Source organism: Thamnophis elegans, chromosome 8 (assembly GCF_009769535.1).
Source record: "Thamnophis elegans isolate rThaEle1 chromosome 8, rThaEle1.pri, whole genome shotgun sequence".
Classification (NCBI taxonomy): domain Eukaryota; kingdom Metazoa; phylum Chordata; class Lepidosauria; order Squamata; family Colubridae; genus Thamnophis; species Thamnophis elegans.
The window spans coordinates 29,484,615-29,511,281 of NC_045548.1; the positions used below are offsets into that span (position 1 = coordinate 29,484,615).

Consider the following 26,667-nt stretch of genomic DNA (forward strand, 5'->3'; position numbering starts at 1 on the left):
AAGTATGAACCAGTTGCCAAGCTTCTGAATTTTGACCACATGATCCTGGGAATGCTACAAAGATCTTAAGCGTGAAAAATGGTCATAAATCACTTTTTTCAGTGCCATTGTAACGTCAAACGGTCACTAACTGAACTGATGTAATTGCAATCTTTTGAACATATTTTTAAATAAGATCCTGCAATTAAAGTCAATTTACATATGCAACAAATGTTTACATTGCAACGCTTCATTACAGAAATATAGAAATAAAGTTTTTTTAAAAAAAAATGGCTTAGCCTTAGAGGGATAGAATCAAGAGACTTGAGGAGGAGGTGTGACAAGCCAAATTTCACTGATAGTATGTTTTACATGTTGTGGATTGTAGACCACAGAAATCATGTTTTACATTATGAGCAAATTGATAAGGTGAACTGTCTTATCAACTTTTTAGCTCTCAGAATTCTAGATTTGCTAGATTTGGGGAGTCAATAAAGCCGAATACTGTATTGTAACCTAAGATTTGGGATTAGAAAATGGAAAAAACTTCTTTATATGGTATATACTATGCACAAGTAACTTACTACCACCTACATCAGTGGTGGTGAACCTATGGCATGCATGCCAGGGGGGGCACTCAAAGCCCTCTCTGTAGGCACATGTGCATCACCCCAGCACAGTATGCCATGGGGTTTCCTGCCTGAAAAGATTGGACTAGAAGACCTACAAGGTCCCTTCCATCTCTGTTATTCTGATTATTATGGGCAATGTACTCTCGAATTGATACGTAGTAATGGCAATTAGTCATTTCTATTATCCTTCAGCAAAGCAAGCTATGCATCACTTCTATACTTTTCCCCTTGGTTGTCCCGCTCACCTCCTCCCCCCCCCCAATAGAAGAGATCTCGCGAGAACTTGCCTGCACGCAGAAGCTTTTCCTCGGGCGAGGAACAGAACCAAAGAAATACAGCAGGAAAGAGGGATCACTGGGTGCCCGGGGTGGCTCTGCGTTCTTTCCGGTGGTTTCTAAAATGCAGGAACCTTGTCCTGACAGAGAGGGGTTTCGACTTCCTGTGGCAACTGTTGCTCTCTTGGCGGCTGTGAGCCAAGCAAAAAGAATAGAAGACCTCTGGGGAATGGAGGCTGGGCTTTGCCCCAATGAGTGAAGCTACTCTGGGATGCCCAAAGCCGGGCAAATAGCTCTGACAGGGAAGCAAGAATAGTCTAAACAGATATCTCAGCGCAGTTTTACAGCAGCTGCTAACTCCTTCCCAGGAGTCACAGGACTCGTACTTGTGGTCTGTCTTGCCAGAGGTCCCTTCAGCTCACCAGATGAGAAACCCACATCTGCCTTCTTGGTGTGGCAGTCACCTTGGGATTTGAGACCAGGTGAACGAAGGCAGCTTTTAATTCCTTTTTCACCTGGCAGGACCTGGCAAATGGATGAAGTTGGGACAGACAAAAGATTATAGTTACCAGCTTAAGATGGCTGTAAGGGAAATTCATGGGGCATACAGCTACCAAAGCTAATAGTTATTATCTCTGGTATCTAATTTACAACCATTCATTTAAGTCCCCGGACAAAGTTACAGCACTGAAAAGTTATTTACAATCTTGCATTTATAACTGTAAAAGCATCCCAGGGTTATGTGATCAAATTTTGGGAATTTTGGGAACATTATTCATTTAACATCTGCAGTGATCTGCTTAACAACCATCACAAAAAAGTCAACAGAAATTCTGGTCTAAATTATAGTACTAAGTTGAAGATTTGTTTTATAGACCAGAAACTGTGGAACATTAGCAGAAGAGGCCCATTTTGCTCATGTCTCATCAAAAATGTACAAAGAATCTGACCACTCTAGTAAATAAAATTTAAATCACATAAATCTTTGGTTTGATCCAGTTTATATGGATGGAATAACTAATATGTTATATTGTATTTTTTGGACTATAAAACGCACTAGAGTATAAGACACAACATGATTTTGAAGAGGTAAATTTTTAAAAAACATTTTTGCACTCTGCAGGCCTCCCAAACCCTCTGCATGCCTCGTTTTTTGCACACACAAAAAGAGCATGCAGAGTTTTGGGAGGCTCTTAGAGTGCTGCTGGGGGGGAACAAAAATGGCCCATTTTTTCCTCTTTTTTGCCCTTCCCAATCCTTAGGAGCACTTTGCAAGCCTCCCAAACCTTCTGCATGTCCATTTTTGCAATGGGGTTTCAGTAGGCCAAAAATGCTGTATAAGATGCACCCAGATTTTCACCCTCTTTTTTGAGGGAAAAAGGTGCGTCTTATATTCCGAAAAATATGGTATGTAAAATATCTGAGCATGTTAAATGACTTATTTAACTAATACATAATTAATACATTATAATTAAAATTAAGATAGGCAAGAATAAATATCCCATGTTTCCTTTTTCACACTGTACCCTCAAAGTACAATACAATAGCAGAGTTGGAAGGGACTTTGGAGGTCTTCTAGTCCAACCCCCTGCCTAGGCAGGAAATCCTATACCAAGTAATGAAGGTAGTAGCTTCAAAATTTACTCTAGATTTTAGGTAGATGGAAGAACTCTTGTAGGAGTAAGAAGACGTTCTTTATCCTATTCCCAAATGTACTTTGGACATGCCTTGAGGTCTCTTCTACTTGAGACTTTCCAAATAGGCTTATGTTAGCATAATATTATATTCAGGCCTGAAAACAGCTTTTTTTCTCTTATAGCCTATAGCAAGGAAAACTAATTTCTAGTTTTTCTAGAAAAATTTCTAGTTCTAAGAACACTGCAGTTTCTAAGAACTGACAATTTGATCTTTCTGTTTAATTTCAAGGCTATGAATGCAGTCTAAGCGTTTGAATGTATTAGTTACTTGGAAATGCTATACTGAAGAGCAAGATTAAACAACAATCGCATCAAAAAGTATGTTCAGAGGGCAGTTAATCCCAATATTATACAATATTCCTTTAGCATGTTTTGTAGCCAGTGTGCTTTGCCAGAAAAAACTACATTTCTATATTCTTCCACTATTTTATCTCCTCCCTTTCCTTGATACTGTTGCCTTCTCCTCTGAGTTTCCACACAAAGCAGTCACTCTAGAGATTTATTTATTTTGAGGACGATGTATACTACTCGTTTGCTGCACATGATGATGATATCCATTTAGTCATGTCCGACCCTTAGCAATTATATGGGCCAAGTCTCTTCACACCTTCCAATCTTCCACTACTTCTTTGAGTTAAAAAATCATTTAGGGCCTTTTTCTATTTTATTGTTGTTATTATTGTTATTAATTATTATTTTATAAAACGAACAGAAACAACTATCTGATTCTAAAAGCAAGGCCGGATTTGAAAATCTGATGTTATATTTAAACGCATTAATTCTATAAACAAAATGCCTCTAGCGGTGGTTCAGATCTCAGGGCTCCATCTGCTCCTCGGGCTGAACCGGCAGGACAGGGTCGCTTAGGCGAGATGCGCTCAAAAGTTTCTCTCCTCAGCCATTCTGCACGCGCTCCGTGACTCGCGCTCCTTTCTTCTTCGCCTCTTCTTCCCGCGGCTCCAATTGAAGGCCGGCCCCACCAAACTGCGCTTCTTCCTGACCATTTTGAAAAGGGAACTTCTCTCCTTTTTCAGCCGCCAAAACAGCCTCCGACCAGCAGGGGCAGCTCGGCTCTTCCGGAAGCCCCGCGACTCAAATGTTGGCTCTCCCACCGCGGGCGGCGGGCCAAGAACGAGCAACGCCGCGGCTTGGCGGACTGGAAAAAGAGAAGCATCTTTCTTCGCTCGCTTTCCCTGTCCTGCCGTTCAATGAAAGGTACTAACGCCGCCAGGTAACCGCGCGCCAGAGCCCGCCTTTTTGGGCAGCCTCGAGCGGCCGCTGCCTTCGTCCCTTCAGGAGCGTGTCCTTTCCCGACTCCCTTCGCCATTGTTCTCGGTCGGAGAGAGCACTCCGCACAGGGCTTTCCGCGTCTGGGGCAAAACTCCCCCCCCCTCCCCGCCCCAAACTCCGCTCAGCACCCAAAAGCGGCCACGCACCTCCCTTGCTAAAAACCAAAGGGCTTCGCTTCTTTCCTTCCCGAAAGTTTTCCTTCCCGTGGGAGGCAGGGACCCCGCGCGCGCTCTGTTGCGCACAGGCTAATATCGCCCTTTTCCCCTGGGCCCTTTTTGAAAAAGCCGCCCTTTTCAAACTCTGGAGAAATAGTCTGCCCTCTCAGGAGGCGTATCCTGCTATGTCGGGCCGTCTCGCGAAGTTTTTAACCGCTGCGTGGCGGGCATAAATTGAAGCGATTCCGCTACGCTTAGAGTTCCCCCTGGAGGCGCAATGATCTCCGTCAGATGTTTATGGAAGGCGTCAGATCTTCAGGAGAGATGGTAAATGGTAAAAGGAAGATATTGCTGGAACAGTCACTTTGAGCGTTGGATGGGGATTCGGCTAAAACGAATCAAGAGTGTACTGTAGTGTGCTTAGCTCGGGAGCTGCGTTATGAGGACGGGGCGGGCACACCTTTGAGAACAACGACTGCTGCCGTGGTCAGAGTGAAGACTTTCCCATGTGCTCCCTATCTTGCTTCCTTTTTGTAATAGGTAGCAGTCTGATCTTCCAGCCAGCTACTTGCTGGTGAGAAGAGCAGGCAAGGTAATACAGATTGCAGTTTTGGAGCCAAGAACTGCATGTGATCAACAGGTTGCAAGTTGCCCAACCCAATCCTAAGGCATTCAGATCTAGGAAATAATGAGAATCAACCATACATACAACTATATAAACATTGTAAAAGCACTGTGTATTTCAGTTGCCTTGAAACTGCTCTTAATTTGTGCCATGCCTCCTGGACATTAGTCACTAGAATACTTTTCTGCATTTAATTTTTCTATGAGTTCATCATTTTCAGTCTCCTTCACTATTGTGCCTAGCTTTGCATATCACTTAACGTTTTCATCAACAGGTAATCTTTGTTTCTCAACCACAATTGGAACTGACAACTTGGCTGTTAAATAAAACAGTCACTGTGAAATAATGACTATGCTTATGATCTTACTTCAGCTTTCCTATGCTTTACAGACATGCAAATGTTGTAAATGCAAAGACTGACAACATTATAATATAATCATCTGTTTCTAAACAAAACAATCACTAAACAAGGCAAGATGTAATCTATAGCTAGCAGAATAATATAATTAATTTTATTACAGCATAATAATTTATAAAATCTCAATTCTCTCATGTTTCTTCTTGCAACAGCCAACTACGGCTTTTGTTTATTTCCTCAGGAAAAACTTGTCTTTTGAGAACAAGTTTTTAGAAAAGACAGCTTTCTAATACTTTATGTGTTGTTTTTTTTAAATGCAATGAGCAATCAAGATCTAAAAATAATGATATAAATTGATCACAATAACTATCATTTAATAACCTATATTGTAAATCTTGTATTTGTCATTGTAGGAATTTGGTTGTCTGGAAAAAAAAACGCTCTCTAACTGTAATGTGAACCTGAAGATAGCCAAACATCAAGAATTCAGAAAAACTATAAACAGATAAAATGAGTGCTTCTGGAGGGAATTGTGGAAGTCCCAACTCTACAGAACCTGCATCTGACTGTTTCAAAGAACTGTGGTCCAAACTGAAAGAATGTCATGATAAAGATGTCAAAGGTATGCTTGCTCTATGTATTTAATCATTGGCACATTAATATTGACAGCCATGGGTTATTTCTAAATTAGCAACAGCTGTAAAATAATGTAATTCCTAAAAAAACCTTGTTTTTTATTTTAAGAATCCTACTGAGTTCATATGGTTGGGATTCACATTTTAATATTGGGGAAGGAGGGTTCGCTACATTACAGAGATCCCTCCTTCCGGCCCTAGGAGTCCCACTCCAAGACCAGATGGCGTAAGCAGTCAGGACCCTGGTCTCAGGCTGTTGTCGCTAAATGCCAGGTCTGTTGTACATAAAGCTCCTCTCGTCCGGGACTTAATTTTAGACGAGAGGGCAGACCTGGCATGTATTACTGAAACCTGGCTGGGCCCAGAGGGAGGAGTCCCCCTTGTAGAGCTGTGCCCAGAAGGATTTCAGGTGCTACACCAGCCGAGAGCCCAGCGAAGGGGTGGGGGTGTGGCCGCTGTTATCCGGGAGTCGTTAGTTCCTCGTAGGGTCCCTGCTCCGGAGATTGTCGGGTGTGAGTCTTTGCTGTTAAAGTTGGACCTCAAGGGTCAAGTGGGTCTGCTGTTAACGTACCTGCCTCCCAACAGCGTTGCAGCAGCCCTCCCCTCGCTCCTCGAGTCGGTAGCCGAGCTGGCAATTGAGTTCCCTAGGTTGATGGTCCTGGGGGACTTTAATTTGCCGTCGCTCGGTGAAAACTCTGAGGGGGCGCAGGAGTTCATGGCTTCCATGACAGCCATGGGCTTGACCCAAGTAATTCGAGGCCCAACCCATTCGGCGGGGCACATGCTTGACCTTGTATTTCTCTCGGAGCAGTGGATTTGTGATCTTGGTCTGAGGGGGAACGACATCATACCCCTGTCGTGGTCAGACCACTGCCTACTGAGGCTCGACTTCCGGAGACCAAACCCCCACTGTAGGGAGGAGGAACCGACCAGGTGGTTCCGCCCCAGGCGCCTTATGGAACCGTCAAGGTTCCAGACAGAGCTTGGGGTTATTCCTGACACTTTCGCCCACAGTCCGGTGGAGACTCTGGTTGCTGCGTGGCACTCAGCAGCATCGGAGGCCCTCGACCGGATTGCGCCACTGCGGCCCCTCCGAGGCGGCGGATCCCGGAGACCTCCTTGGTTCACCGAGGAACTCCGGGAGATGAAGCGCCGGAGGAGATGCCTAGAGCACCGTTGGAGGTCCGATAAGTCCGAATCGAACCGAGCAATGGTAACCACCTGCACCAAGGAATACACCAGGGCACTTAGGGCTGCAAAAAGATCTCACATAGCCACCTTGGTTGCGTCCGCTGAGTCTCGCCCAGCCGCCCTGTTTAGGATAACCCGCTCCCTATTGAATAAAAGGGAAGCGGGGGAACCCTTGCAGGGCAGAGCTGAAGATTATGCCCAATTCTTAGCGGACAAAATTGCTCGGTTTCGGTCGGACTTGGACTCCACCCCCGCAGTTCCAGCCGAGGCACAGGAGGATCAACCAGAACAGCTCTGGGTTGAGTTTCAGGACGTTACCCCTGGGGATGTGGACAAGGCCATGAGGGCTGTAAGTACCTCCACCTGTGTACTGGATCCGTGTCCCTCATGGCTGGTTACTAACTGCAGTGAGGTGACACGAGGCTGGATCCAGGCGGTTGTGACCGCCTCGCTTCGGGAGGGGAACTTCCCCGCTGCACTGAAAGCAGCGGTGGTGAGACCCCTCCTGAAAAAACCATCTTTGGATCCAGCTATCCTTAATAACTATCGTCCAGTTTCCAACCTCCCCTTCCTGGGGAAGGTTGTTGAGAAGGTGGTGGCCTTCCAGCTCCAGCGGTCCTTGGAGGAAGCAAACTATCTAGACCCCTTCCAGTCAGGCTTCAGACCCGGTTACAGCACAGAAACCGCTTTGGTCGCATTGATCGATGATCTCTGGAGAGCCAGAGATGGAGGACACTCCTCCATCCTGGTCCTCCTTGACCTCTCAGCGGCTTTCGATACCATCGACCATGGTATCCTTCTGCGACGACTGCGGGAGGTGGGAGTGGGAGGCACCGTGTTGCGGTGGTTCTCCTCCTACCTCTCGGACAGGTCGCAGTCGGTGTTAGTGGGGGGGCAGAGATCGTCCCCTAGGCCCCTAACTTATGGGGTGCCTCAGGGCTCGGTCTTATCCCCCCTACTATTCAACATCTACATGAAACCGCTGGGAGAGATCATTCGCAGGCACGGGATTAGATACCATCAATATGCGGACGATACTCAATTGTATCTGTCCGCCCCGTGCCAACTCAATGAAGCGGCAGACGTGATGAACCGAGGCCTTGAAGCTGTTATGGACTGGATGAGGGTTAACAAGCTTGTGCTCAACCCAGAAAAGACCGAGTGGCTGTTGTGTTTCCCTCCCAAAAATTCGACCAATATTCCATCTCTCAGGCTGGGGGGTCAAATTTTATACCCCTCAGAGAGGGTTCGCAACTTAGGAGTCCTCCTGGATCCACAGCTATCGTTTGACCACCATTTAATGGCTGTGACCAGGGGGGCATTCGCCCAGGTTCGCCTGGTGCGCCAGTTGCGACCCTACCTGAATCGGGAGGCTCTCACAACAGTCACCCGGGCCCTTGTGACCTCTAGGCTGGAATACTGCAATGTGCTCTACATGGGGCTGCCCTTGAAGAGCATCCGGCGACTTCAGCTAGTACAGAACGCGGCCGCGCGAGTGATTGTGGGTGCACCTCGGTTCACCCGCATAACACCTATCCTCCACGAGCTGCGCTGGCTACCTGTTGATCTCCGGATGCGCTTCAAGGTGCTATTAGTCACCCATAAAGCCCTACATGGCAGTGGATCTGGATACTTGAGAGACCGCCTTCTGCCAATTACATCCCTGCGACCAATAAGATCACATAGATTAGGCCTCCTCCGCATTCCATCGGCCAGCCAATGTCGGCTGGCAACTACAAGGAGGAGGGCCTTCTCAGTAGTAGCCCCGACCCTTTGGAACGAGCTCCCCGTAGAGATTCGCACCCTCTCCACCGTCCAGGCCTTCCGCACAGCCCTTAAGAACTGGCTCGCCCGTCAGGCCTGGGGACAAGGATAGTTACCCCTCCCGAATGATGAATGTATGTTGTTTATTATTTTATTATATGTCTCTATCTTAACGTCTGTATTCCCCTTCCCCGATTTTATGTGAGCCGCCCTGAGTCCCCTCAGGGAAAAGGGCGGCCTACAAATACTAATAAAATCTAAATCTAAATCTAAAAAAATATTATACTGACTTTTTTGCCCTGTATATTCTATAATATTTGATGAGATCATATCACAGTGGCAGTCAAGATCAAGTATACAGTTCCTATGGTAGATTAAGTAAGCAGTGCACAAGATACAGTTGAGTTATATATATCTTTTCTTTTTTTATCATAATGTAATGTATCATAATCATAATATAATAAAGTAATAATGATGGATATGAAGATTCCAGTGATGGAGAATTTGATGTATCCAAGATCTACAGTATAATCCTGTAATAACTTTTAAATCAGAAGCAAATCCCATTATGTTCAACAGTCAGTCTTATAAAGCCAGAGATGTGTAATGATGATAGAAATTTTAAATAGGAATTCTGTATGCTTAGAAAACTGCCCAAGTTCCATCTAAGTAGATCAACAAAAGATACTATCAGATTCCAAAAATCAAAGAGAAAACTTAATCTATTTTATCTAGCTGATTACCATAGAAAAGTACCATGAGATATTAAGAACTTGTTACAGCAATCCACTAGTGAAACTAATATCAATAGCTAAGAAGATTAGGATCAAGGAGACAGAATAATAGCTAAAAATCTGTCTCATGAAATAATTAAAGCAATCTTAAGATATGTGACATAACAATAATTAAAATTTAATTGGTTATAGGTGTCTGCTGAAAGACCTGGTTGACATTTGAAGCAATGATTACAAAATTGCTGGTGTGAAATAAAACCATTGTCTTATTTTTCAAAACTTAATAGCAAGTTTAAAAGAGCTTTATAAAACCTATTGGAATATTGATTACTTTCTATAGACTATTAAGTAAATACATTTCTAAGGCTTAGTTTATTCCACAGCTGAGTTTTATAATTCGTGGGATACTGTCAACAGAGTACATGTTGAGGTATCACCAGTATAAGATTTGGCTGCCTAAGGAGTACCTCCATGTCATGGAGCCACATAATAGAAAACTAAGTATTAAATTTTAAACATTAGGAAAAAAATGAGGGTAAACTTTCAAAATAGTTAGGAGCTATAACCGAAAACATATTATGTATATTAAGAAAAAGGTCTCACTTTGGAAGTCTAATGAAGGCTGTAGGTGTGTCAGTGCAAACAGATAAAGTGGATTTTTTTCATGTTCTGAAACTTTGTTACTGTGTTTTATGTAATGCATGGCAAATTTAGAATCTGCATGATTTTATCCCCCCAAAAACATGCCCAAAGGATTGTTTTTTCAAAAGATGATGATTGTACAATAGAACCATATGGTGATATATAAGGCAAATACAAACTTGTCTGCACTATGTTTCTGAAGTCTATAAATAAGAATTAAAACTGATTCACTATTTTTAATTTTAGATGTCAGCAAAATATGCTTTATAAAATAGAAGTCTAAAATCAGTGAATTTTGTTTTTATAGTTATGTTTGTTGTATAGAAGCTCCAAAATACCATATTTTATGTGTTTTTAACGTTTGATTTTTAATAAACATGGCTGAGATAAATGTGATCAAGTAGACATTACACTATGCTTAATATTAGTTACTTTGGCTTAAAATACATATTTCTTAGTAAAAATTATATTTTTTCTGTCAGTTTTGATTTGAAACAAGTGAGCCTGATCAAAACAGAGTCATTCATTTGTATTTTGTATTTTTTGTATTTATTAGACATTTATAGGCCGCCCTTTTCCCTGAGGGGACTCAGGGCGGCTTACAGTCAAAAGGAAAGGGAGATAAATTCAGAAAGCAAATAAGTGCTAATATAGTGAAAGGATTTTAAGGGTATGTTTGATGGGGAGGCAAGCTCTTTCTGCAACTGCTGTCATGTCTGACGTTTCTTCATCTCATCTTTGGAGAATTAAGTACTTAGATGGGAAAACCTTAGGGAAAAGACTTATATAGAATAACTGATAGGAAAGGCTAAGCAACTACAGTACTCTTTTCCCCCCGTCCACCTTAGCAAATCTTTGCACATTATTTACAATCACATCAATCACTTGAAAGGAGTATAGCTGAGTAAACTAAATGCAAGTAGTCCTTACATACTGATTGTTCATTGACTGTTCAAAGTTATGACACTGAAAAAGGAGATACACAATTAATCCTCAAACCTGCAGCAGTTGCAGTGACCCAGGGGCTACATAGTTGTGATTTGGACACTTGGCAACTGGTGTGCATGTATAGTGGTTGTAGTGTTGCATGGTAACATAGTTGCCATTTGTCATTTTCATAGCTGGCTTTCAACAATCAAAGTCAATGGGAAAGCCATTAGGAATGTGCACATTTCAGTTACGTTATCTCATGTTTAACAACTGCAGGTTATTCTCTTCCTAACTGCAGCATGGGAATGTCTGATTTACAACAAGTTGTTTGCTATCTGTAGTCAGTTGCTGAAAACTTCCTCTATAAATAACGTTGAATCCAAATAATATCAATCCACATTACAACCTACTTCAGGCTATAATTCATTTTATTTTAATAATCTTTATGGGATGGGCTTGCAGAAATTGTTGTAAACTTGTTATAAACATGTTGTTAATGGGAATTTTAACACTTGTAAAAGTACGGATCATGCTCTATAGCTATGTTGTTGTACATTTTCTTAGAAGGTACATGGCAACAATATAAAGTCATTTCATTTTCAGCCCACTTGGACTATAGTTTAGATATAAATATAAAAACAGTGATTAATTGTAACTGTATTAATGACAGGAAATTATAAAATAACAGAGTTGGAAGGGACCTTGGAGGTCTTCTAGTCCAACCTCCTGCCTAGGCAGGAAACCCTACACCACTTAAGACAAATGGTTATCCAACATCTTCTTAAAAACCACCAGTGTTGGAGCAGCCATAACTTCTGGAGGCAAGTTGTTCCACGGATTAATTGTTCTAACTGTCAGGAAATTTCTTCTTAGTTCTACGTTACTTCTCTTCTTGATTAGTTTCCATCCATTGCTTCTTCTACCCTCAGGTGCTTTGGAGAATGGTTTGACTCCCTCTTCTTTGTGGCAACCCCTGAGATATTGGAACACTGCTATTGTGTCACCCCTAGTCCTACCTTTCATTAAACTTTATTAGATTAATCAATTCTAGCAACCAATCTTTATATTTTTAGCTTCCAACCCCCTAATCATCTTTGTTACTCTTCTCTGCACTCTTTCTAGAGTCTCAATATTTTTTTAAAATTGTGGCGACCAAAATTGAATGCAGTATTCCAAGTGTGGCCTTACCAAGGCATTATAAAGTGGTATTAACACTTCACGTGATTTTGAGTCTACTCCTCTATTGCAGCTTGGAAGTGTGTTGGTTTTTTTGCCAGCTGCAGCACACTGCTGGCTCATATTTAAGTGATTGTTCATTAGGACTCCCAGGTTCCCTCTCACAATTAATACTATCGAACCAGGTACCACCTATAGTGTGCAATGTTCAAGTTTGTCAAGATAATGATTCTAATTCTATGAAAATCACTTTTTGTCATTTTAAATTGTTTTCAGCTGGCAGATTATAAAGTGAATGCTAAAATTCCAATTTAATCTTTGAAAATTCCTGCAAAATGATTTCTGACATTGGATCACTTTAATTATAGCATATAAGCACTGTTTATTTAGTGACATTTCAGGTTGCTAATATCACATTTCTAAATACTTTCTGAAACAATAACTTGTTTTTGCAGAAGCTCCATTGTATTACAGATTCATTCTTTCTGATGGGTGTTGATAAGGAATAAAATGGAATAACTTTTAGTATTTTTAATCCAGATATTTAATTGTTATGTGGCTGATTTGATATGTATGATTTTTATATTCATATTTTCTTGTGAAGTAGTTTTCAGTCACTTTCCAGTGTATGACTATGATCATTTTTAACATCACTGTTGTTTTTTAATTATAAAAATGAATTTTGAAATATTTATATAATTGTAATTATTTATTTATTGCATTCAGCAATAGTTTACATTACAAAGCTACTGAATCAAGTAACTTCATATAATCAAGTCTAAAATTCTATTTCATTATGACTTCTTGCTACTATTGAGAACTAAAACAACTTTGGCTATCAAGAATCCATGCCAATACCATTTTCACAAAGAATAATGTCTTGGTCACAACTAAGAGGAAATAGGAAATGGTGGCTCTAATCTTGCTTTGCTCCTTTTTTTAAATATAGAAAACAGAATAATCAACACTTCTGTTCCAGATTTGGTCTGGCAGTCCAAGACATTTTTGCAACTATTTCCAAATCCATAATGTACTACAAAGATAAATTCTTTTCATATTGCACAGTTATAGATTATCACTAGAAACACTAATATTTTTAACTATTCTGACCTTTGTTGTCATTATTTAAACTGGCAGTTGCTTTTCTCTATAGGGCTAGGCTCTTCTTAACTTTGCCAGCACACTTTCCCTCTTTGCTACTTTTCAGTCAAGAAACAAATAATATTTTCAATTCTTTACCATCATCTATTAGTTCATTAAGCATACAGTTTGCCATTAGCCTTGTTTTAGTAGAAAAGACAAGTAAGGTAGAAGTTACAACTATGTATGGTTTTTAACTGTGCCTTCTGTATGGAAAAGATAGTCTTTGGTATATGTATGCTGTGAGAGCCAACTGACTATTTTATAGCATTGCCTCTGAAGTCCTATATATTCTGGATGATTTCATCCTATATAGGAGTACAGAGTATCTGCCTTCCATGCTGTAAGAACTTCAATGGCTGACAACTTATTCTTGGCCTAAATGTCATTTGACATATCATTCTTAGCTTGAGTTTGTGATTCTATCCTATAATATTTAGTGACAAATCTTTTACAGGTATTGTAACTGTCTGGAAAGTTGTAGACATTTAATTGTCTGTAGTTAAAGTTGGAAGAGTAACTTTTCAAATGTTTGTCTATTTTACTTTCTAGTTTATCTTTTTTTAAAAATTTATTTTATTTTATTTTGCTGTTATCTGCTCTGATAACTGAATAACTGACATAAATATCAAACCATAATGAAACAGATATTTAAATAAAAATTTCTTATACTTTCAGAGAGTACATGGGCAGTTTTGTTGGCAATTCCAGTTTCTAAAGGTCTCTCTGAATGAAAGACCTTTTTCAGATTAGAAAAAAATTTAAACACAGAATTAATTGTCTCCTGTCTTCTTTTCTTAGGATTATTGTCAAAGATCTCTAAACTGAAAGCAGAAAGGTGCTTGTAAGTATCTTAAGCAAAAAAGCGTTCTTGATTAAATGTTAATAGTTGAGCTGGCCACCTTATTCATGGCCAATTACGATATATCAGATTGAGGTATGTAAATTTTACAAGATACACCTTTATAACTATTACCTCCTTAATTCTTGAAAGTTATTGTTATTGTTATACTTTTATCTTTCCTTTTTTATGTATAACGCAAAGTGGCAAACATGGTTAATATTCCTATTTTCCCTACAACAGCCCTTAAAATGGCTGGGTTGAAAGACTGCCAGGCCCAAAATCATCCGTCCAACTTTCATGTATAAGGGAGACCTAGAACTCAATCTCCTGGTTTCTAGGCGAGTATCTTAATCATTATACCAAATTAAGCTGGAAATTAAACCCTATTTAATGTGTAGGTAGTCTTTGAATACAACAGTTCGTTTAGTGACTGTTCAAAGTTACAACACTGAAAAAACTGACTTATGATTGTTTTTCACATTTATGATCATTGCAGCATTTCTATGGTCATGTGATCAAAATTCAGATGCTTGGCAAGTGGTTCATATTTATGACTATTGCTGTGCCCCGAGCTTCTGGCAAGCAAAGTCAAGGGGGAATCCAGATTTACCTAACACCCAGGTTACTAACTTATCAACTGCAGTAATTCACTTAATAACTGAGGCAAGAAAGATTGTAAAATTGGGCAAAACTTACTTAATAAATGTATTATTTCATAACATAAATTTGGACTCAATTGTGGGTGTAAGTCAAGGACTATCTGTATGTGGAAAGTATTGGGGATGAATTTTTTTACGCTGGGAACAACTTGTTTTTAAAACAATGAGAATATTTCAAGTAAATATAACTTGGATGCTGCTGATTGCACATACTAAGATAGCTGGGAGCAGCTTACAAAGCGTATATATCCTGCAAAAAAGGTGCAGCAGTTTTATTGATCTAAAGAAAGATGTTTCATACTAATGTGTATTGTCTTTAAATCTGGATTGTGACCTTACTGCATTGGCTCTTGCTATTAGCTTTTAATGTCACTTAAATATTTTCTTTCTTTTTTGTTGCCATTTTTGCTAGTAAAATTCTTTTTTTGCATATGTTAATTTATATTAGATAGTGTTTTAGGCTTTGAATTAGTTAAAAAGAGAGCTGCCACAAGATATACAGCATCATATTCAGTTGTTTTCCTGCTAAAAACAAACCTGCTCTGTTTCCATAACTGAGCCAATACATTTTAATGCTTAAAAATATACTTCTACCATTGTATTTTGCGTTCAACTAGTGGTGTGGGGAAGACTCTTGAGAGTCTCCTTGGACTGCAAGGAGATCAGTCAATCCTAAAAGAAATTAACACTGACTGTTTCTTGGAAGGACAGATACTGAAGCTGAAGCTCAAATACTTTGGCCGCAAAATGGAAAGAAAGGACTCATTGGAAAAGGTCCTGATGTTGGGAAAGATGGGAGGCAAAAAGAGAAGGGGACATCAGGATGAGATGATTAGATAGTGTTATCCACATGTGGGCATGGGTTTGGCAAACTCAGGGAGACACTGGAGGACAGTGGAGCCTGGTGTCAGAGAGAATCGGATATAATGTAGTGACTGAACAACAAACCATTGTGCTTGATTTGTCCCAGACTGCATTGTGTTTCCAGAGTGAGGTGTGGGAGGAGTAACAGCTGGGTATTAACCAAGCCCTTTTGCCCTGGAGTCTGAGGATAATCTTTTGAAGCCATGCCTCTGATCCTCCTCTTGCTCTCCCAGATTAACCTCAGACTCCAGCCCAGAAGGAATGTTTTCTGACTCTCCCTCACTTTGGAAATCTGGAGGTTTTTCTAGTGTAGGTTTTTTTCTCTAGCATTTTTTCCTCTCACCAAGAAGCATCCAGCGCTGCATCTCTCCTCCAACGTGCTCAGCACTGCTAGCGAAGGCCTTGCTGCCCTGCTAGCACACGCATGCTCCCCAAGCGGCCAGATGGTCGCGCAAGAGGGGAGGAAGCCTCCGCACCGATCGGAGTGCGTGGAGAGGCCTTTGCACTTCAGCCGCCCGATTAGGACTCTGGAGGACCGGGGATCCACAGAGGATCGCCCCAGCGCTCTCCAGCTTCAGAGAGGCTCGGGTCGCAGGCCGGCTGCCGCCATTTTGAAAGGAGCACGCGACCGGCATGCTCCTGAGCACATGACCGGCAATCATCTACGGTAGCCAGGAGCACTCAAGAAGCACCGAGGAGGCCGGAAGAGGCCTAGAGTGGCCCCCACTCTGCCGGTGGATCCGCAGAGGGGCCTGAATACGGTGCAGGCCGGCGCTCAAGCCGCGGATCGGCGGCTGGAAGAAAGCAGCAGTTGAGCCGGCAGAGAGAGGAGAGATGAGCGGGAAAAAGAGTAAGTGCAAGGCAGACACGGTGAGGAGCGGGGGTGCTGGGCAGAGATCCCTAGGGGACTCAGATCCAGCCGAAGGGACCTCCAGGGGAGCTTCCCAGGCCACCAGAGAGTGTTCTCCCACCAGGAAGGACACCCCCAGGGCATCCACTAAGGAGACTCATCCTAAAGGAGGCAGAGCTACCAGGGCCTCATCTAGGAGATTTAGGGTGACCATCAGCCCATTGCCTTCTAGGTCACGCTCCCCCCGCAGGCTCCCTGCACTGGCAGAGGCCCAGGCGTCCTCTCCTGGCTCCCCCAGGAGCTCAGGCAGAAGGCATAGCTCCATTTCGCCCCCCCCCCCTTTCGCCTGCTCATTCCTCTGAAACGAGGGGGGATCCCTTTGGTCGCAGGGTTTCCAGCCCAGCTAGGCCCAGGCTGGCACCAAGTTCACCAGTGGCAAGGGATCACCTGCAACCTCCAGAGCTCCGCCCTGCCCTCCCAGAGCTACCTGAGAGTTTCCAGGAGGTTTTAGCCAGGGCCTTAGCCCAAGTGATGGCCGCTGGGATACAGCACCAACCCCAGGCCTCACAACAGGGATCATCCCGGGACCAGCCCAGAGATCATCAGACTCTTCCCAGAGCCTCTGTGACCAGAGAGCACAGGTCCCCTTCTCCCTCTACTGCCAGTGAAGCCTCAGATTTAGAAGAAGGGGAGCTGAAAGACGTGGGGTTCTCTGAGGATGAGGATGCTCAGTCTACAGAGGCCCCCAACATCACAGGCCTGTTTCCCCCCCTCCTTATTTAGCTCCCTACTACGTAAGGCCAGGGACACAGCGGACCTGGATCCCACTCCAGAACCCAGGCCGACCACTGCCACACCTAGCACCAGTAAGGGGAGGAAAAAGGGGCCATTTCATAGACCCCTGGTAAAAAAGGAGGAGATTCCAACTCCAGAGATGTTCATAGAGGTCCTAAAATCTCAGTGGGTTAAATCAGGGTCCTTCCCCAATCCGGGGGGCAATGAGCGGAGGTTCTATAACCTCAACCCCACCTTTGACCAGGCACTCCAGCTCCCAGAGTGGACAACCCGATCGCCACTCTAGCCTCAGCCTCATCCGTGGTGATGGGAGATATTGCAAACTGCCTTAGGCCAGAGGATACGAAGGCAGAAACTGATACGTAAAACATTTCAGGCAATAACCTGGGCCATTAGGGCAGCCGCTTCTGCTTCCTTTTTTAACAGATCCACGGTGTTGTGGCTGGAAGAGCTGAGAGACAGAACACCGGCCACGGAGGTGCGACTGCTGCAAGCCATTTCGAAGGTGCTGGCAGCCATGCAATTCTCTGCGGACACCACCCTGGATGCAGTTAAGTATGCGTCCCGAGCTTAATCTTCCTCTGTAGCGTCCAGGCGCTTACTGTGGTTGCGCCACTGGCAGGCGGAGTCCCGAGCCAAATGGCACCTTGCAGGAGCAGACTACATCGGGGACAAGCTGTTCGGCGCCTTGCTGGACCCACTTCTGGTGGAGGACAATAAGAAGAAGGTCCTCCCAGCCACGACCAGACGGTCGGATAACCAATACGCCCCCTACCCCAGAAGAACATCCTCCCGCCAGCCTGATTCGGAGGCTCAGTCTCACAGGTACCAACCCCCCAGGTTCCACAGACAGGGGGACAGGCAGTTTTTTAGGGACAGATTCAGGGGCCAGCAGCAGGGCAAGCGGCCCTTTCGAGGAGGAGGTGGTTGCCCATTCCGCAGGTTCAAGTGATCCAGCCACGGATCACCCCATTGGCGGTCGCCTCACCCTTTTCACGGATGCCTGGGAACGCATCACCTCTTACGAGTGAGTCCTCCAGACGGTTAAGCTCGGGTTACACTTGGAGTTCCACTCGCAACCCCCTAACAGGTTCCGCACCTTCACCTCCTCTGCTGATCCGGCCAAACGGGCCCTTAAGGCGAAGGCCATCAAACACCTTCTGGATATCAAGGCCATTGAAGAAGTCCCAGAGGGGGAGAGAGATTCCGGATTCTATCCTAACCTGTTTCTGGTCCCCAAGAGCTCAGGAGGGTGGAGAGCTATCCTGGATCTTAAACAACTCAATTCCAGGGTAGTCTACCGTAGATTCAAGATGACTTCCTTGAAATCCATCTTGGAAGGCATCCGACAGGGCGACTTTATGGCCTCCATCGACCTTACGGAGGCCTACCTCCACATCAGCATCGTCCCGGAACATTGCAGGTTCCTTAGGTTCTCCCATGAGGGAAATCACTTCCAATATAGGGCCCTTCCCTTCAGGCTGGCCTCAGCCCCCAGGACCTTTACCAAGGTGCTGGCTGCAGCCGCAAGTCACCTGCGTTCCATACCAGTCCGTCTATTTTGCTATCTAGATGACAGCTTAGTCCTAGCCAGGTCCCCAGCCACGGCCAGACAGGATCTAGGCACCACCATTGACATCCTCAGATCCCTGGGGTTCTCTATCAACCTAAAGAAGAGCCAGATGGTTCCATCTACCAGGCTCCAACACCTTGGTTCTATTATAGATTCGGTGTCTGGGGCGGTGTTCCTCCCCCAGGAGCGAAAGGACAGCATTGTGCAGCTGATTCATGAAGTTCGTAAATTACACTCTGTCCCTGTAGTTCTTCTTTCCAGGCTCCTTGGGAAATTCATTTCTTGTATAGGGATCGTGCCATGGGCTCGCCTACACGCCAGGGAGCTGCAGTGGTTCCTGCTTCCATACCAGAAGGCGGGGACGAGCGATGCCAGATTCAAGATCCAAGTGTCGCCCCAGGTGCTGCTTTCATTCAGTTGGTGGCTGACCCCAGCACTGAGCAAGGGATCCCTCTTCAAGGAGCCAGCGAGGAAGGTACTCACGATGGACGCGAGCCTGTTTGGCTGAGGAGCACACCTGGAAGCTCTGATAGCCCAGGGATGCTGGACTCCAACAGATCTGTGCAACAACATCAACTGGTTGGAGCTCAGAGCCATCCACCTGGCCCTACGACACTTCAAGACCACAGTCACCGGTCATCACATCCTTGTCCTGATGGACGACGTGGCAGCCAAGGCCCACGTGAACAGGCAAGGGGGCACTCACTCCAAGCCCTTCGCGACGAGGCCCTCAGATTAGGCAACTGGGCAAAGAGACATCTCCGGTCCATCAGAGCGGAACACATCTCCGGGACGGAGAACCAGCAAGCAGATTGGCTCAGCAGGGAGACGGTCGACAACAGAAAGTGGCAGCTCCATCCCAGCGTCTTCCAGCGGATCTGCGAAAGGTTCGGACAACCGATCTCTTCGCAAATCCAGCGAATGCCCAGCTGCCGAACTTCATAGCAAGGTTCCCCTCCAGAGGAGCCATGGACACGGACACCCTCCGCTGCAGATGGCCACCAGGTCTACTTTACGCATTTCCCTCCCCTTCCCCTCATTCCCGGGGTTCTGAAGAGGCTCGTGTCAGAGGGGGCAGAGATGATTCTAGTGGCTCCCTGTCCCTGGCTAGCGGACCTGGCCACACTGCCCCTGGCTAGCGGACCTGGTGGAGCTGTCCTCAGCTCCCCATTGGAGGATCCCCCCGGGGGAGGTGTCTCTACATCAGGGGTCTCTGGAGCATCTGGATCCGGAGTGGCTCCATCTGACCGCCTGGCGATTGAGCGGGAGCAGCTAAGAGAGGCCCAATTTTCCTCCAAGGTCATTAGGACCATCGAGGCGTCCAGGAGGCAATCTACCACCCGCATTTACAACGCCTCCTGGGTGGCCTTTGCTGACTGGTGCAAAGCAAGGGACATTCAGCCTGCCTCGGCCTCGGTACCTCAGGTCCTGGACTTCCTGCAGAAAGGTGTAGAGAAGGGACTCGCCCCCAGCACTTTTAGGAGACAGGTCTCGGCCCTTTCCACCATTCTGGGGGGGAGGGGTGGACGCTCCACCCTTATCCCAACATCCGGTCCTCAGGCGCTTCCTCAAGGGAGCGGCGAATCGGAAACCCCCAGCGGTCCATCGATTCCCTTCCTGGGACCTACCTACGGTCCTCCAGGCTTTAACGGAGGCACCGTTCGAACCCTTGAGGGATGTTTCCCTTCAATTTCTAACCCTTACGGTCGTCTTCCTGGTCGCCATCACCTTGGCCAAGCGAGTTTCTGAGATCAACGCTCTCTCCAGCAGAGCGGACCTCTGCACATTCTTAGAGAACCGGGTAATCCTAAGATTGGACCCCGCGTTCATGCCTAAGGTCAATTCCCCCTTCCACAGGGCTCTAGAGATAGTTCTGCCGGACTTCTGTCCGCAGCCCTCCAGGGATAGGGAAAGATCTTGGCACAGGTTGGACATCAGAAGAGCCTTGCGCATTTACCTTAAGCGCACGGCTCCCTTTAGGTGTTCAGAAGCCCTCTTCGTGTCGTATCAACCTTCCACCAGAGGCACTAAGGTTTCCCCGGCCACCATCAGCAGGTGGATCAGGGTGGCCATTTCACAGGCCTACGAGGCACGGGGAATTCAGGTTCCAGAGGGCATCACTGCACACTCCACCAGAAGTGCGGTCACCTCAGCAGCCTGGGCCACCCAGGCTCCCATAGAGGAGATCTGCCGGGCTGTCGACTGGGCATCTCCTTCACCATTCATTAGACATTACCGCCTAGATGCCTCCGCCTCCACGGAGGCAGTCTTCGGTAGGAGGGTTCTGCAGGGAGTCCTAGACTCTCGAGGGGCTCAGGCCCAATGATCCCTCCCTAGGACATCTAGCTTTGGTATGTCCCAGCTGTTACTCCTCCCACACCTCACTCTGGAAACTGGCAGTTGGTCTTACCTGAACTGTATGTTTCAGAGAAGGTGTGGGAGGAGTCACTTCCCCCCCTTGTTTAGGCGCCCCACGCCAGGGGCCTGAGTTAGCTCAGTGGTCTTTCAGGGTCAATAGGAAGGATATGTGCTTGCGCTGTTCTGTTGTTCTTTCCTTCCAGGGCTCTGCTACGACCATCGGTTAATCTGGGAGAGCAAGAGGAGGATCAGAGGCATGGCTTCAAAAGATTATCCTCAGATTATCCAGGGCAAAAGGGCTTGGTTAATACCCAGCTGTTACTCCTCCCACACCTTCTCTGAAACATACAGTTCAGGTAAGACCAACTGCCATTCTCGGTTTCTCCTGTTCTATATGACATTTTATTTTCTATATCCAGCTTATATACATAGAACACTGATTTATTAAGACTAGAAAACCTGTGCATGCTTCCCTTAATAGATACACATAATAGAGAAAAAGAATTTTTGCTGTCATTTTATTCTTCCCTACAGTATTATATAAGAATTTTCATTTTTCCCTATGTTGTTTGTAGTAGAAGTCCAGTGCAGCTACATTTACGTCATTTAGTTGTAATGTGTTATGGATTAAACTTGTTATTTATTACCATTTAATGCCATTAATTTTGTAAGATATAGAATTTGTATTCAGTTCAAATGTTAGTATTCATGGCTATTTATTAACTTTGAAGTAACAGGATTTCTTCTTAATGAAACTACACCTAACCCCATGCAATCTCTGTTTAAAAATTAATTTTCCTTTATATATAGGGATGCAGCGAGGCTTGATGAGTTCTATACAAAAAACCAGCAGCTTAGAGAACAACAAAAATCATTGCATGATACTATTACAGTTTTGGAAGATCGGTAAGTAAGAATTATTCCTTTTTGTTTACAGAATTTGGCAACTTTTTTCTTTAGTACAAGATGACTGAATTTAAAGGAACAGTCTTAAATTAGTTATTGATTTTATTCAGTAGATGATCTCTGACATCCCTATCAATTATGATTCTATAACACTATGTTGCTTTTTAATATTTTCTGGTATGTTTTACATTTTTGCATTCACAAACACCCACCCACACTGACATGTTTTTGTTATGGCTTTCATGAGCCAATAGAATGGCCATATTTAGGTAATCATGTTATGTTAATAAATTGAAATACAAATGAGACTTTTGCTTTTACTTTGCCTTTTTCTTCAGGGTACAAGGAAACAAACCAGAAATATATAGTAACAATCTTCTGTTGGAATTCTAACCCATGTTTTGAAACTGTAGTCAGAAGCTTTCTGACTTGATCATTGGTAGCAGCACGTGCATGACACATAGTAAAGTTAAACTTAATCAATCATTTGAATCTGCTCTAGGTTTAACATGGTGGTTAACACAGAAATTTTAAAGCACAATTTGGAATCCTGTTTTACTTAGATCTTGCTCTGCATAAACCCAGAGAGAGAAGTTAAATAATGAAAAGTTCCTAATGTGTAAGCATTAAGTCAATGGTAGTAGAAAGCACAACTGAATTGCTTCTGCCACAGCAACATGGCCATTCATGGGTTTCCTGAACACTCCATTTGTATTAGTATGTAAAGATTAATTCCCTGATTGAGCCATTCTGGTGGGTAAGGACTGACTTGCCAGTTATTATAATATAGAAAAAAAACAAAGTGATTTGCTTGTTCTTATGCTTGGCTCCAAAATAATAGGCCTGCATGTGGATGCACTTTCTATTTGTATAAAAAAAGCAGAGCAACTTGGTGCACCAGAAAATGGTTTCTTTTTAAAAATTTTACTGTTAGAATAATGGCTTCTTGCTATATTACTGGATCAGAAATTTCCATTGTTGTAAAATTGCCAGTAGTTCATTTAAAATACTGCTTATCAATAATCTTTGTTGTACTCTGATTGGATGAGACTAAAAATAGGTTCTTTTACAACAGCAGCTCCCAACCTTTTGGGCACCAGGGACCAGTTCTACAAAAGCAAAAACAAAATGATGGATTTGGGGTGGGGGGGGACATGGTTTTGCATCCTACCTAGACCCTACGCATGCACAGATAAAACTTTGCTCTCTTGTGTGGCCCTGTCCAAAATGGTCCTAACATCACCTGGGTCATTTGACTGTTCGGGTTTCTAGACTCATAGACCTATAATTTTTGATTAAATTTTTAAAGTCTTCAGACCATAAAAATATAATTTAATGTTTTTGCTTTGCTTTCTATAAGGTATTTGTCTTGCTGCAAAATAACATTAGAACTGCTGAAGATAACATTTATATTGAAGGTTTATGTCTGAATATGCCCTACTGGATCACATAATGATTGAGTTGTGAGGAATTTTTTTCCAATAATATCCAGCTATGAATTCTCTGGAGAATATTCAAGAGCTGTAAAATAAGAACATATGTGAGGAAAAATGTTTTTTCTCTTACCAAATAGTATTTTCTTCACTCAGTGATCAAAAATTGGAATTAGCCGAGAAACATTCTTTAATATTTATAAGTATTTCAGTTACTACTACAAAACAATTATTGAATGATTACTTACAAGCAAATCCTGCAATGTTCAATAAGTCTTAATATCTTGTAAGTATGCTTATGATTTCAGCCTTAATGTTTTTATATCCTATTAGCTAAAATCTTTATATAACTTATCATAAGCCCGTCCTTAGAGTGCGCTGACTTATCTAGTACTTTCAAAATTTATATTGAACCAAAAACAGATGGAGAAAATACACCCTTCTAATTACATAGGTTAAGGGCAGGATTATGTGATCGGTGTGCAGTAACTGAAGAGCATATGAAGAAGAAACAACAGGAATTTGAAAATATCCGGCAACAGAACCTTAAGTTAATCACAGAACTGAGTGAGTTTTAGCATCCTTTGTTTTTTTTTAATGCTATTGTTTTTGCATTTGGGGCTATTGTCCTTCAATCAGAGTTAATCTCATAGTAAGATTTCTGCATAAAACCATTTACCCAGTAGTAAGCGCAATTTAATTTAACTTAGTATACCATAGAAGAAAATATTTATAGCTCAGGGTTGACCAATGGAGTCTTTGTGCTCTGAGCTTCGTGACTTTTTTTGCAGACATTTCCGTAGCCAACTAGGGTAACTAGCATTAATGATGTTACTGTTGAGTAATGAAACATCTTCAAGAAAAGAACCAAGCTCAGAGAACACCGAGGGCTTCACAATTAATCTGATATACTTCAAAAGAGATATGTGAGGGATTGCACTATTAATACTATACTTTTTGAGGATTCATGAAATATAATTTAATACATTTACAAAGTTATTAATATATTAAGACAAATAAAATAGTTTTAATTTGTTTGAGACAAAATATAAAAATGTTTTAGTTGATGTTGAACTGAATTACCAAGAGCATTTTATTTAGACTTGATTCAGTGGATAGCTTTGCTCAAATATCAAATTTGCATTAAGATATAATTTTGTTTTGAATTCTGATCCTGTATCATATGAATTCTCCAGTGCGCTGCTTGGAGAGTCCAAGCGTGGGTTAACACAGCCTATCTGCCCTTAGACTGAGTAATGTTTTTTTTTACCACGCCTCCCTTTGCCTCTCCATGTTCAATTTTAAAACTCAGTCTGCCCGTTGGGACTGTTTTGGGAGTGCTCCAGTCCAAGGACAGATAGACTGAGGTGTTTATCAATCCCATTTGACCACCTTTCTTCTCAACTATCAAAAATCTACAGATTCTGTGTGAAGGTTTGATTTGAATTGCTGAGAGGTTTCCCGGGCCGGGCCTGGCGTCCGCTGGTCGCAAGCGTCTCAGGGCGTGGAGATCACTTGTCCGGCTGCTGCTGGCGAGCGAGGGGGGTGTGTGTGGCTGCGTCCTGTAGTTCGTCTGTAGTTCGTCCAGGGCCTTGCAGGCACTTGTCGCTGGCTTCACGGTCCTCTAGTCTGTCCGGCAACAGCGGCAACGGTTTCTGCTGCTTTGGCACGCTTTCCATTGAGTGACAGCAGAATTGGCGGGAGGAGGCTGTGCGCGCACCCACCACCATTTTGGGTCACTCCGAAGAGGCCTGTCATCGCGTGCGGACATTCAGGAGCTCCAGAGAGCGAAGACCGAAGGAACAGGTTGTGAGGAGTGACTTTGACCTTCTCTCAGCCGCAGAGTGCCGCCGGGGGTGCAGGGCTAGTTCGGGGTGCCGGCTAGCCTTTGTCCTCCTTCAAGCTAAGTCTCGGGGAGCCGAGGGCGGTGGGGGGAAGGACTCCGTCAATCAGGCGGCCCTTTCCCTCCTGAAGCATCTGTGATCGCGCTTGAGCCGTCTGGCCAGCGTGGGTGCCCTTCCTTTGCAGCATCGCCATTCCAGACCTTCCCTTGGGCTAAGGCAGCATGGTTGAGGAATGTAGGGAAGTGCAGGAGGAGCTAGCAGGGCCCTCCAGCAAGCGAAGCAGAATAGATCCCCTGCCCAAAAAGGGAAAAGGGATTAAGGGCACCGGTAAAAAGTCCCCCCAAGGGTCATCAGAGCCACCTGAGGAGACCAGAGTGACACCTCGTCCCCATAAGGAGGCAGAGCCTTTAGCCCCGCACCACCACAAGGAACCTTCTTCCCTAGATCACGGGGATCCTTCTCCAAGGGGCAGTAGCTCCCCCTCTGTAGAGGATTATGAGTCCAGGGATCCCTCACCAGAGGCTTCCTGTGGCTATCCTGATTCACCCAGTTCCTTTATCAGGGAGGAACATGACTCCTTCCAGAGCATATTACCACAGGGAGGGGACTCCAATTCAGGCAGGGCTAGGAGCCATGGGCACACCAGCAAGCATCGCCTGAGGGAGGGCAAGAGCCCAGTATTGTCAGCTGAAATGAGGGAGGTGATCTCTCTGGCCATCTCCCAAGGCATCGTGGAGGGCATTAAGCAGAGAGACTCCCGGAAATCCAGGTCTTCCAAGGTCAAGCATCAAGCTAAGGCCTCCACCTCCAAGGAGACAGTCTCCCCTCCCACATCATCTGTCTCTGAATCCTCTAGCTCAGAGGGGGAAGGGGCTGAGGGGCATGTACTCTCAGAGAATGAGGATCTGCCCCCTGACAAACCTGCCTTCACTGGTCTTTTTAAGCCGTCCTTGTTCAAGTCTATACTACACAAGGCCATGGCGGCAACTGAGCTAGGCTCCACCCCCAAATCTTATTCTAATCAGGCCTCGGCTGCATCCAAAGACCATAAGCATGGTCTGTTTAAGGAAACGGTTCCTGCCCAGGAGCTTATTCCTGTGCCTGACCTCTTTATGGATGTGGTCCAGCGTCAATGGGTCCAGCCCGGCACCCTGACCAACCCTAGTGGGAGGGATAAGTCCCTTTATTCTGTGGAAGAAAAAATGGAGGACATTTTAAAGTTTCCAGTGGTAGATGCCCCTGTGGTGTCATTAACATCCAATTCTAAACTGCCTACGGACCTGCTATAAGGTCTGAAGGCCAAACACAAGAGGTCGGA

General features: G+C 44.2%; 1 protein-coding gene across 3 annotated transcripts in view; it reads left to right on the forward strand.

Moving 5' to 3' along the window:
* Positions 1-2,777: 2,777 nt before the first annotated feature.
* Positions 2,778-26,667, forward strand: part of RBBP8 (RB binding protein 8, endonuclease) — a 56,959-nt gene continuing 33,069 nt past the window's right edge. Inside the window, exons 1-5 of one of the 3 annotated variants that reach the window (XM_032223492.1) lie at positions 2,778-3,814; positions 5,425-5,633; positions 14,025-14,067; positions 21,977-22,072; positions 23,960-24,072. In XM_032223492.1, coding sequence (XP_032079383.1) covers positions 5,522-5,633; positions 14,025-14,067; positions 21,977-22,072; positions 23,960-24,072 — 364 coding nt within the window. In that variant the 5' untranslated portion in view covers positions 2,778-3,814; positions 5,425-5,521. Of the gene's footprint in view, positions 3,815-4,268; positions 4,356-5,424; positions 5,634-14,024; positions 14,068-21,976; positions 22,073-23,959; positions 24,073-26,667 lie in introns of those variants that run through there. The other 2 variants (XM_032223491.1, XM_032223493.1) reach the window with 2 other exon arrangements.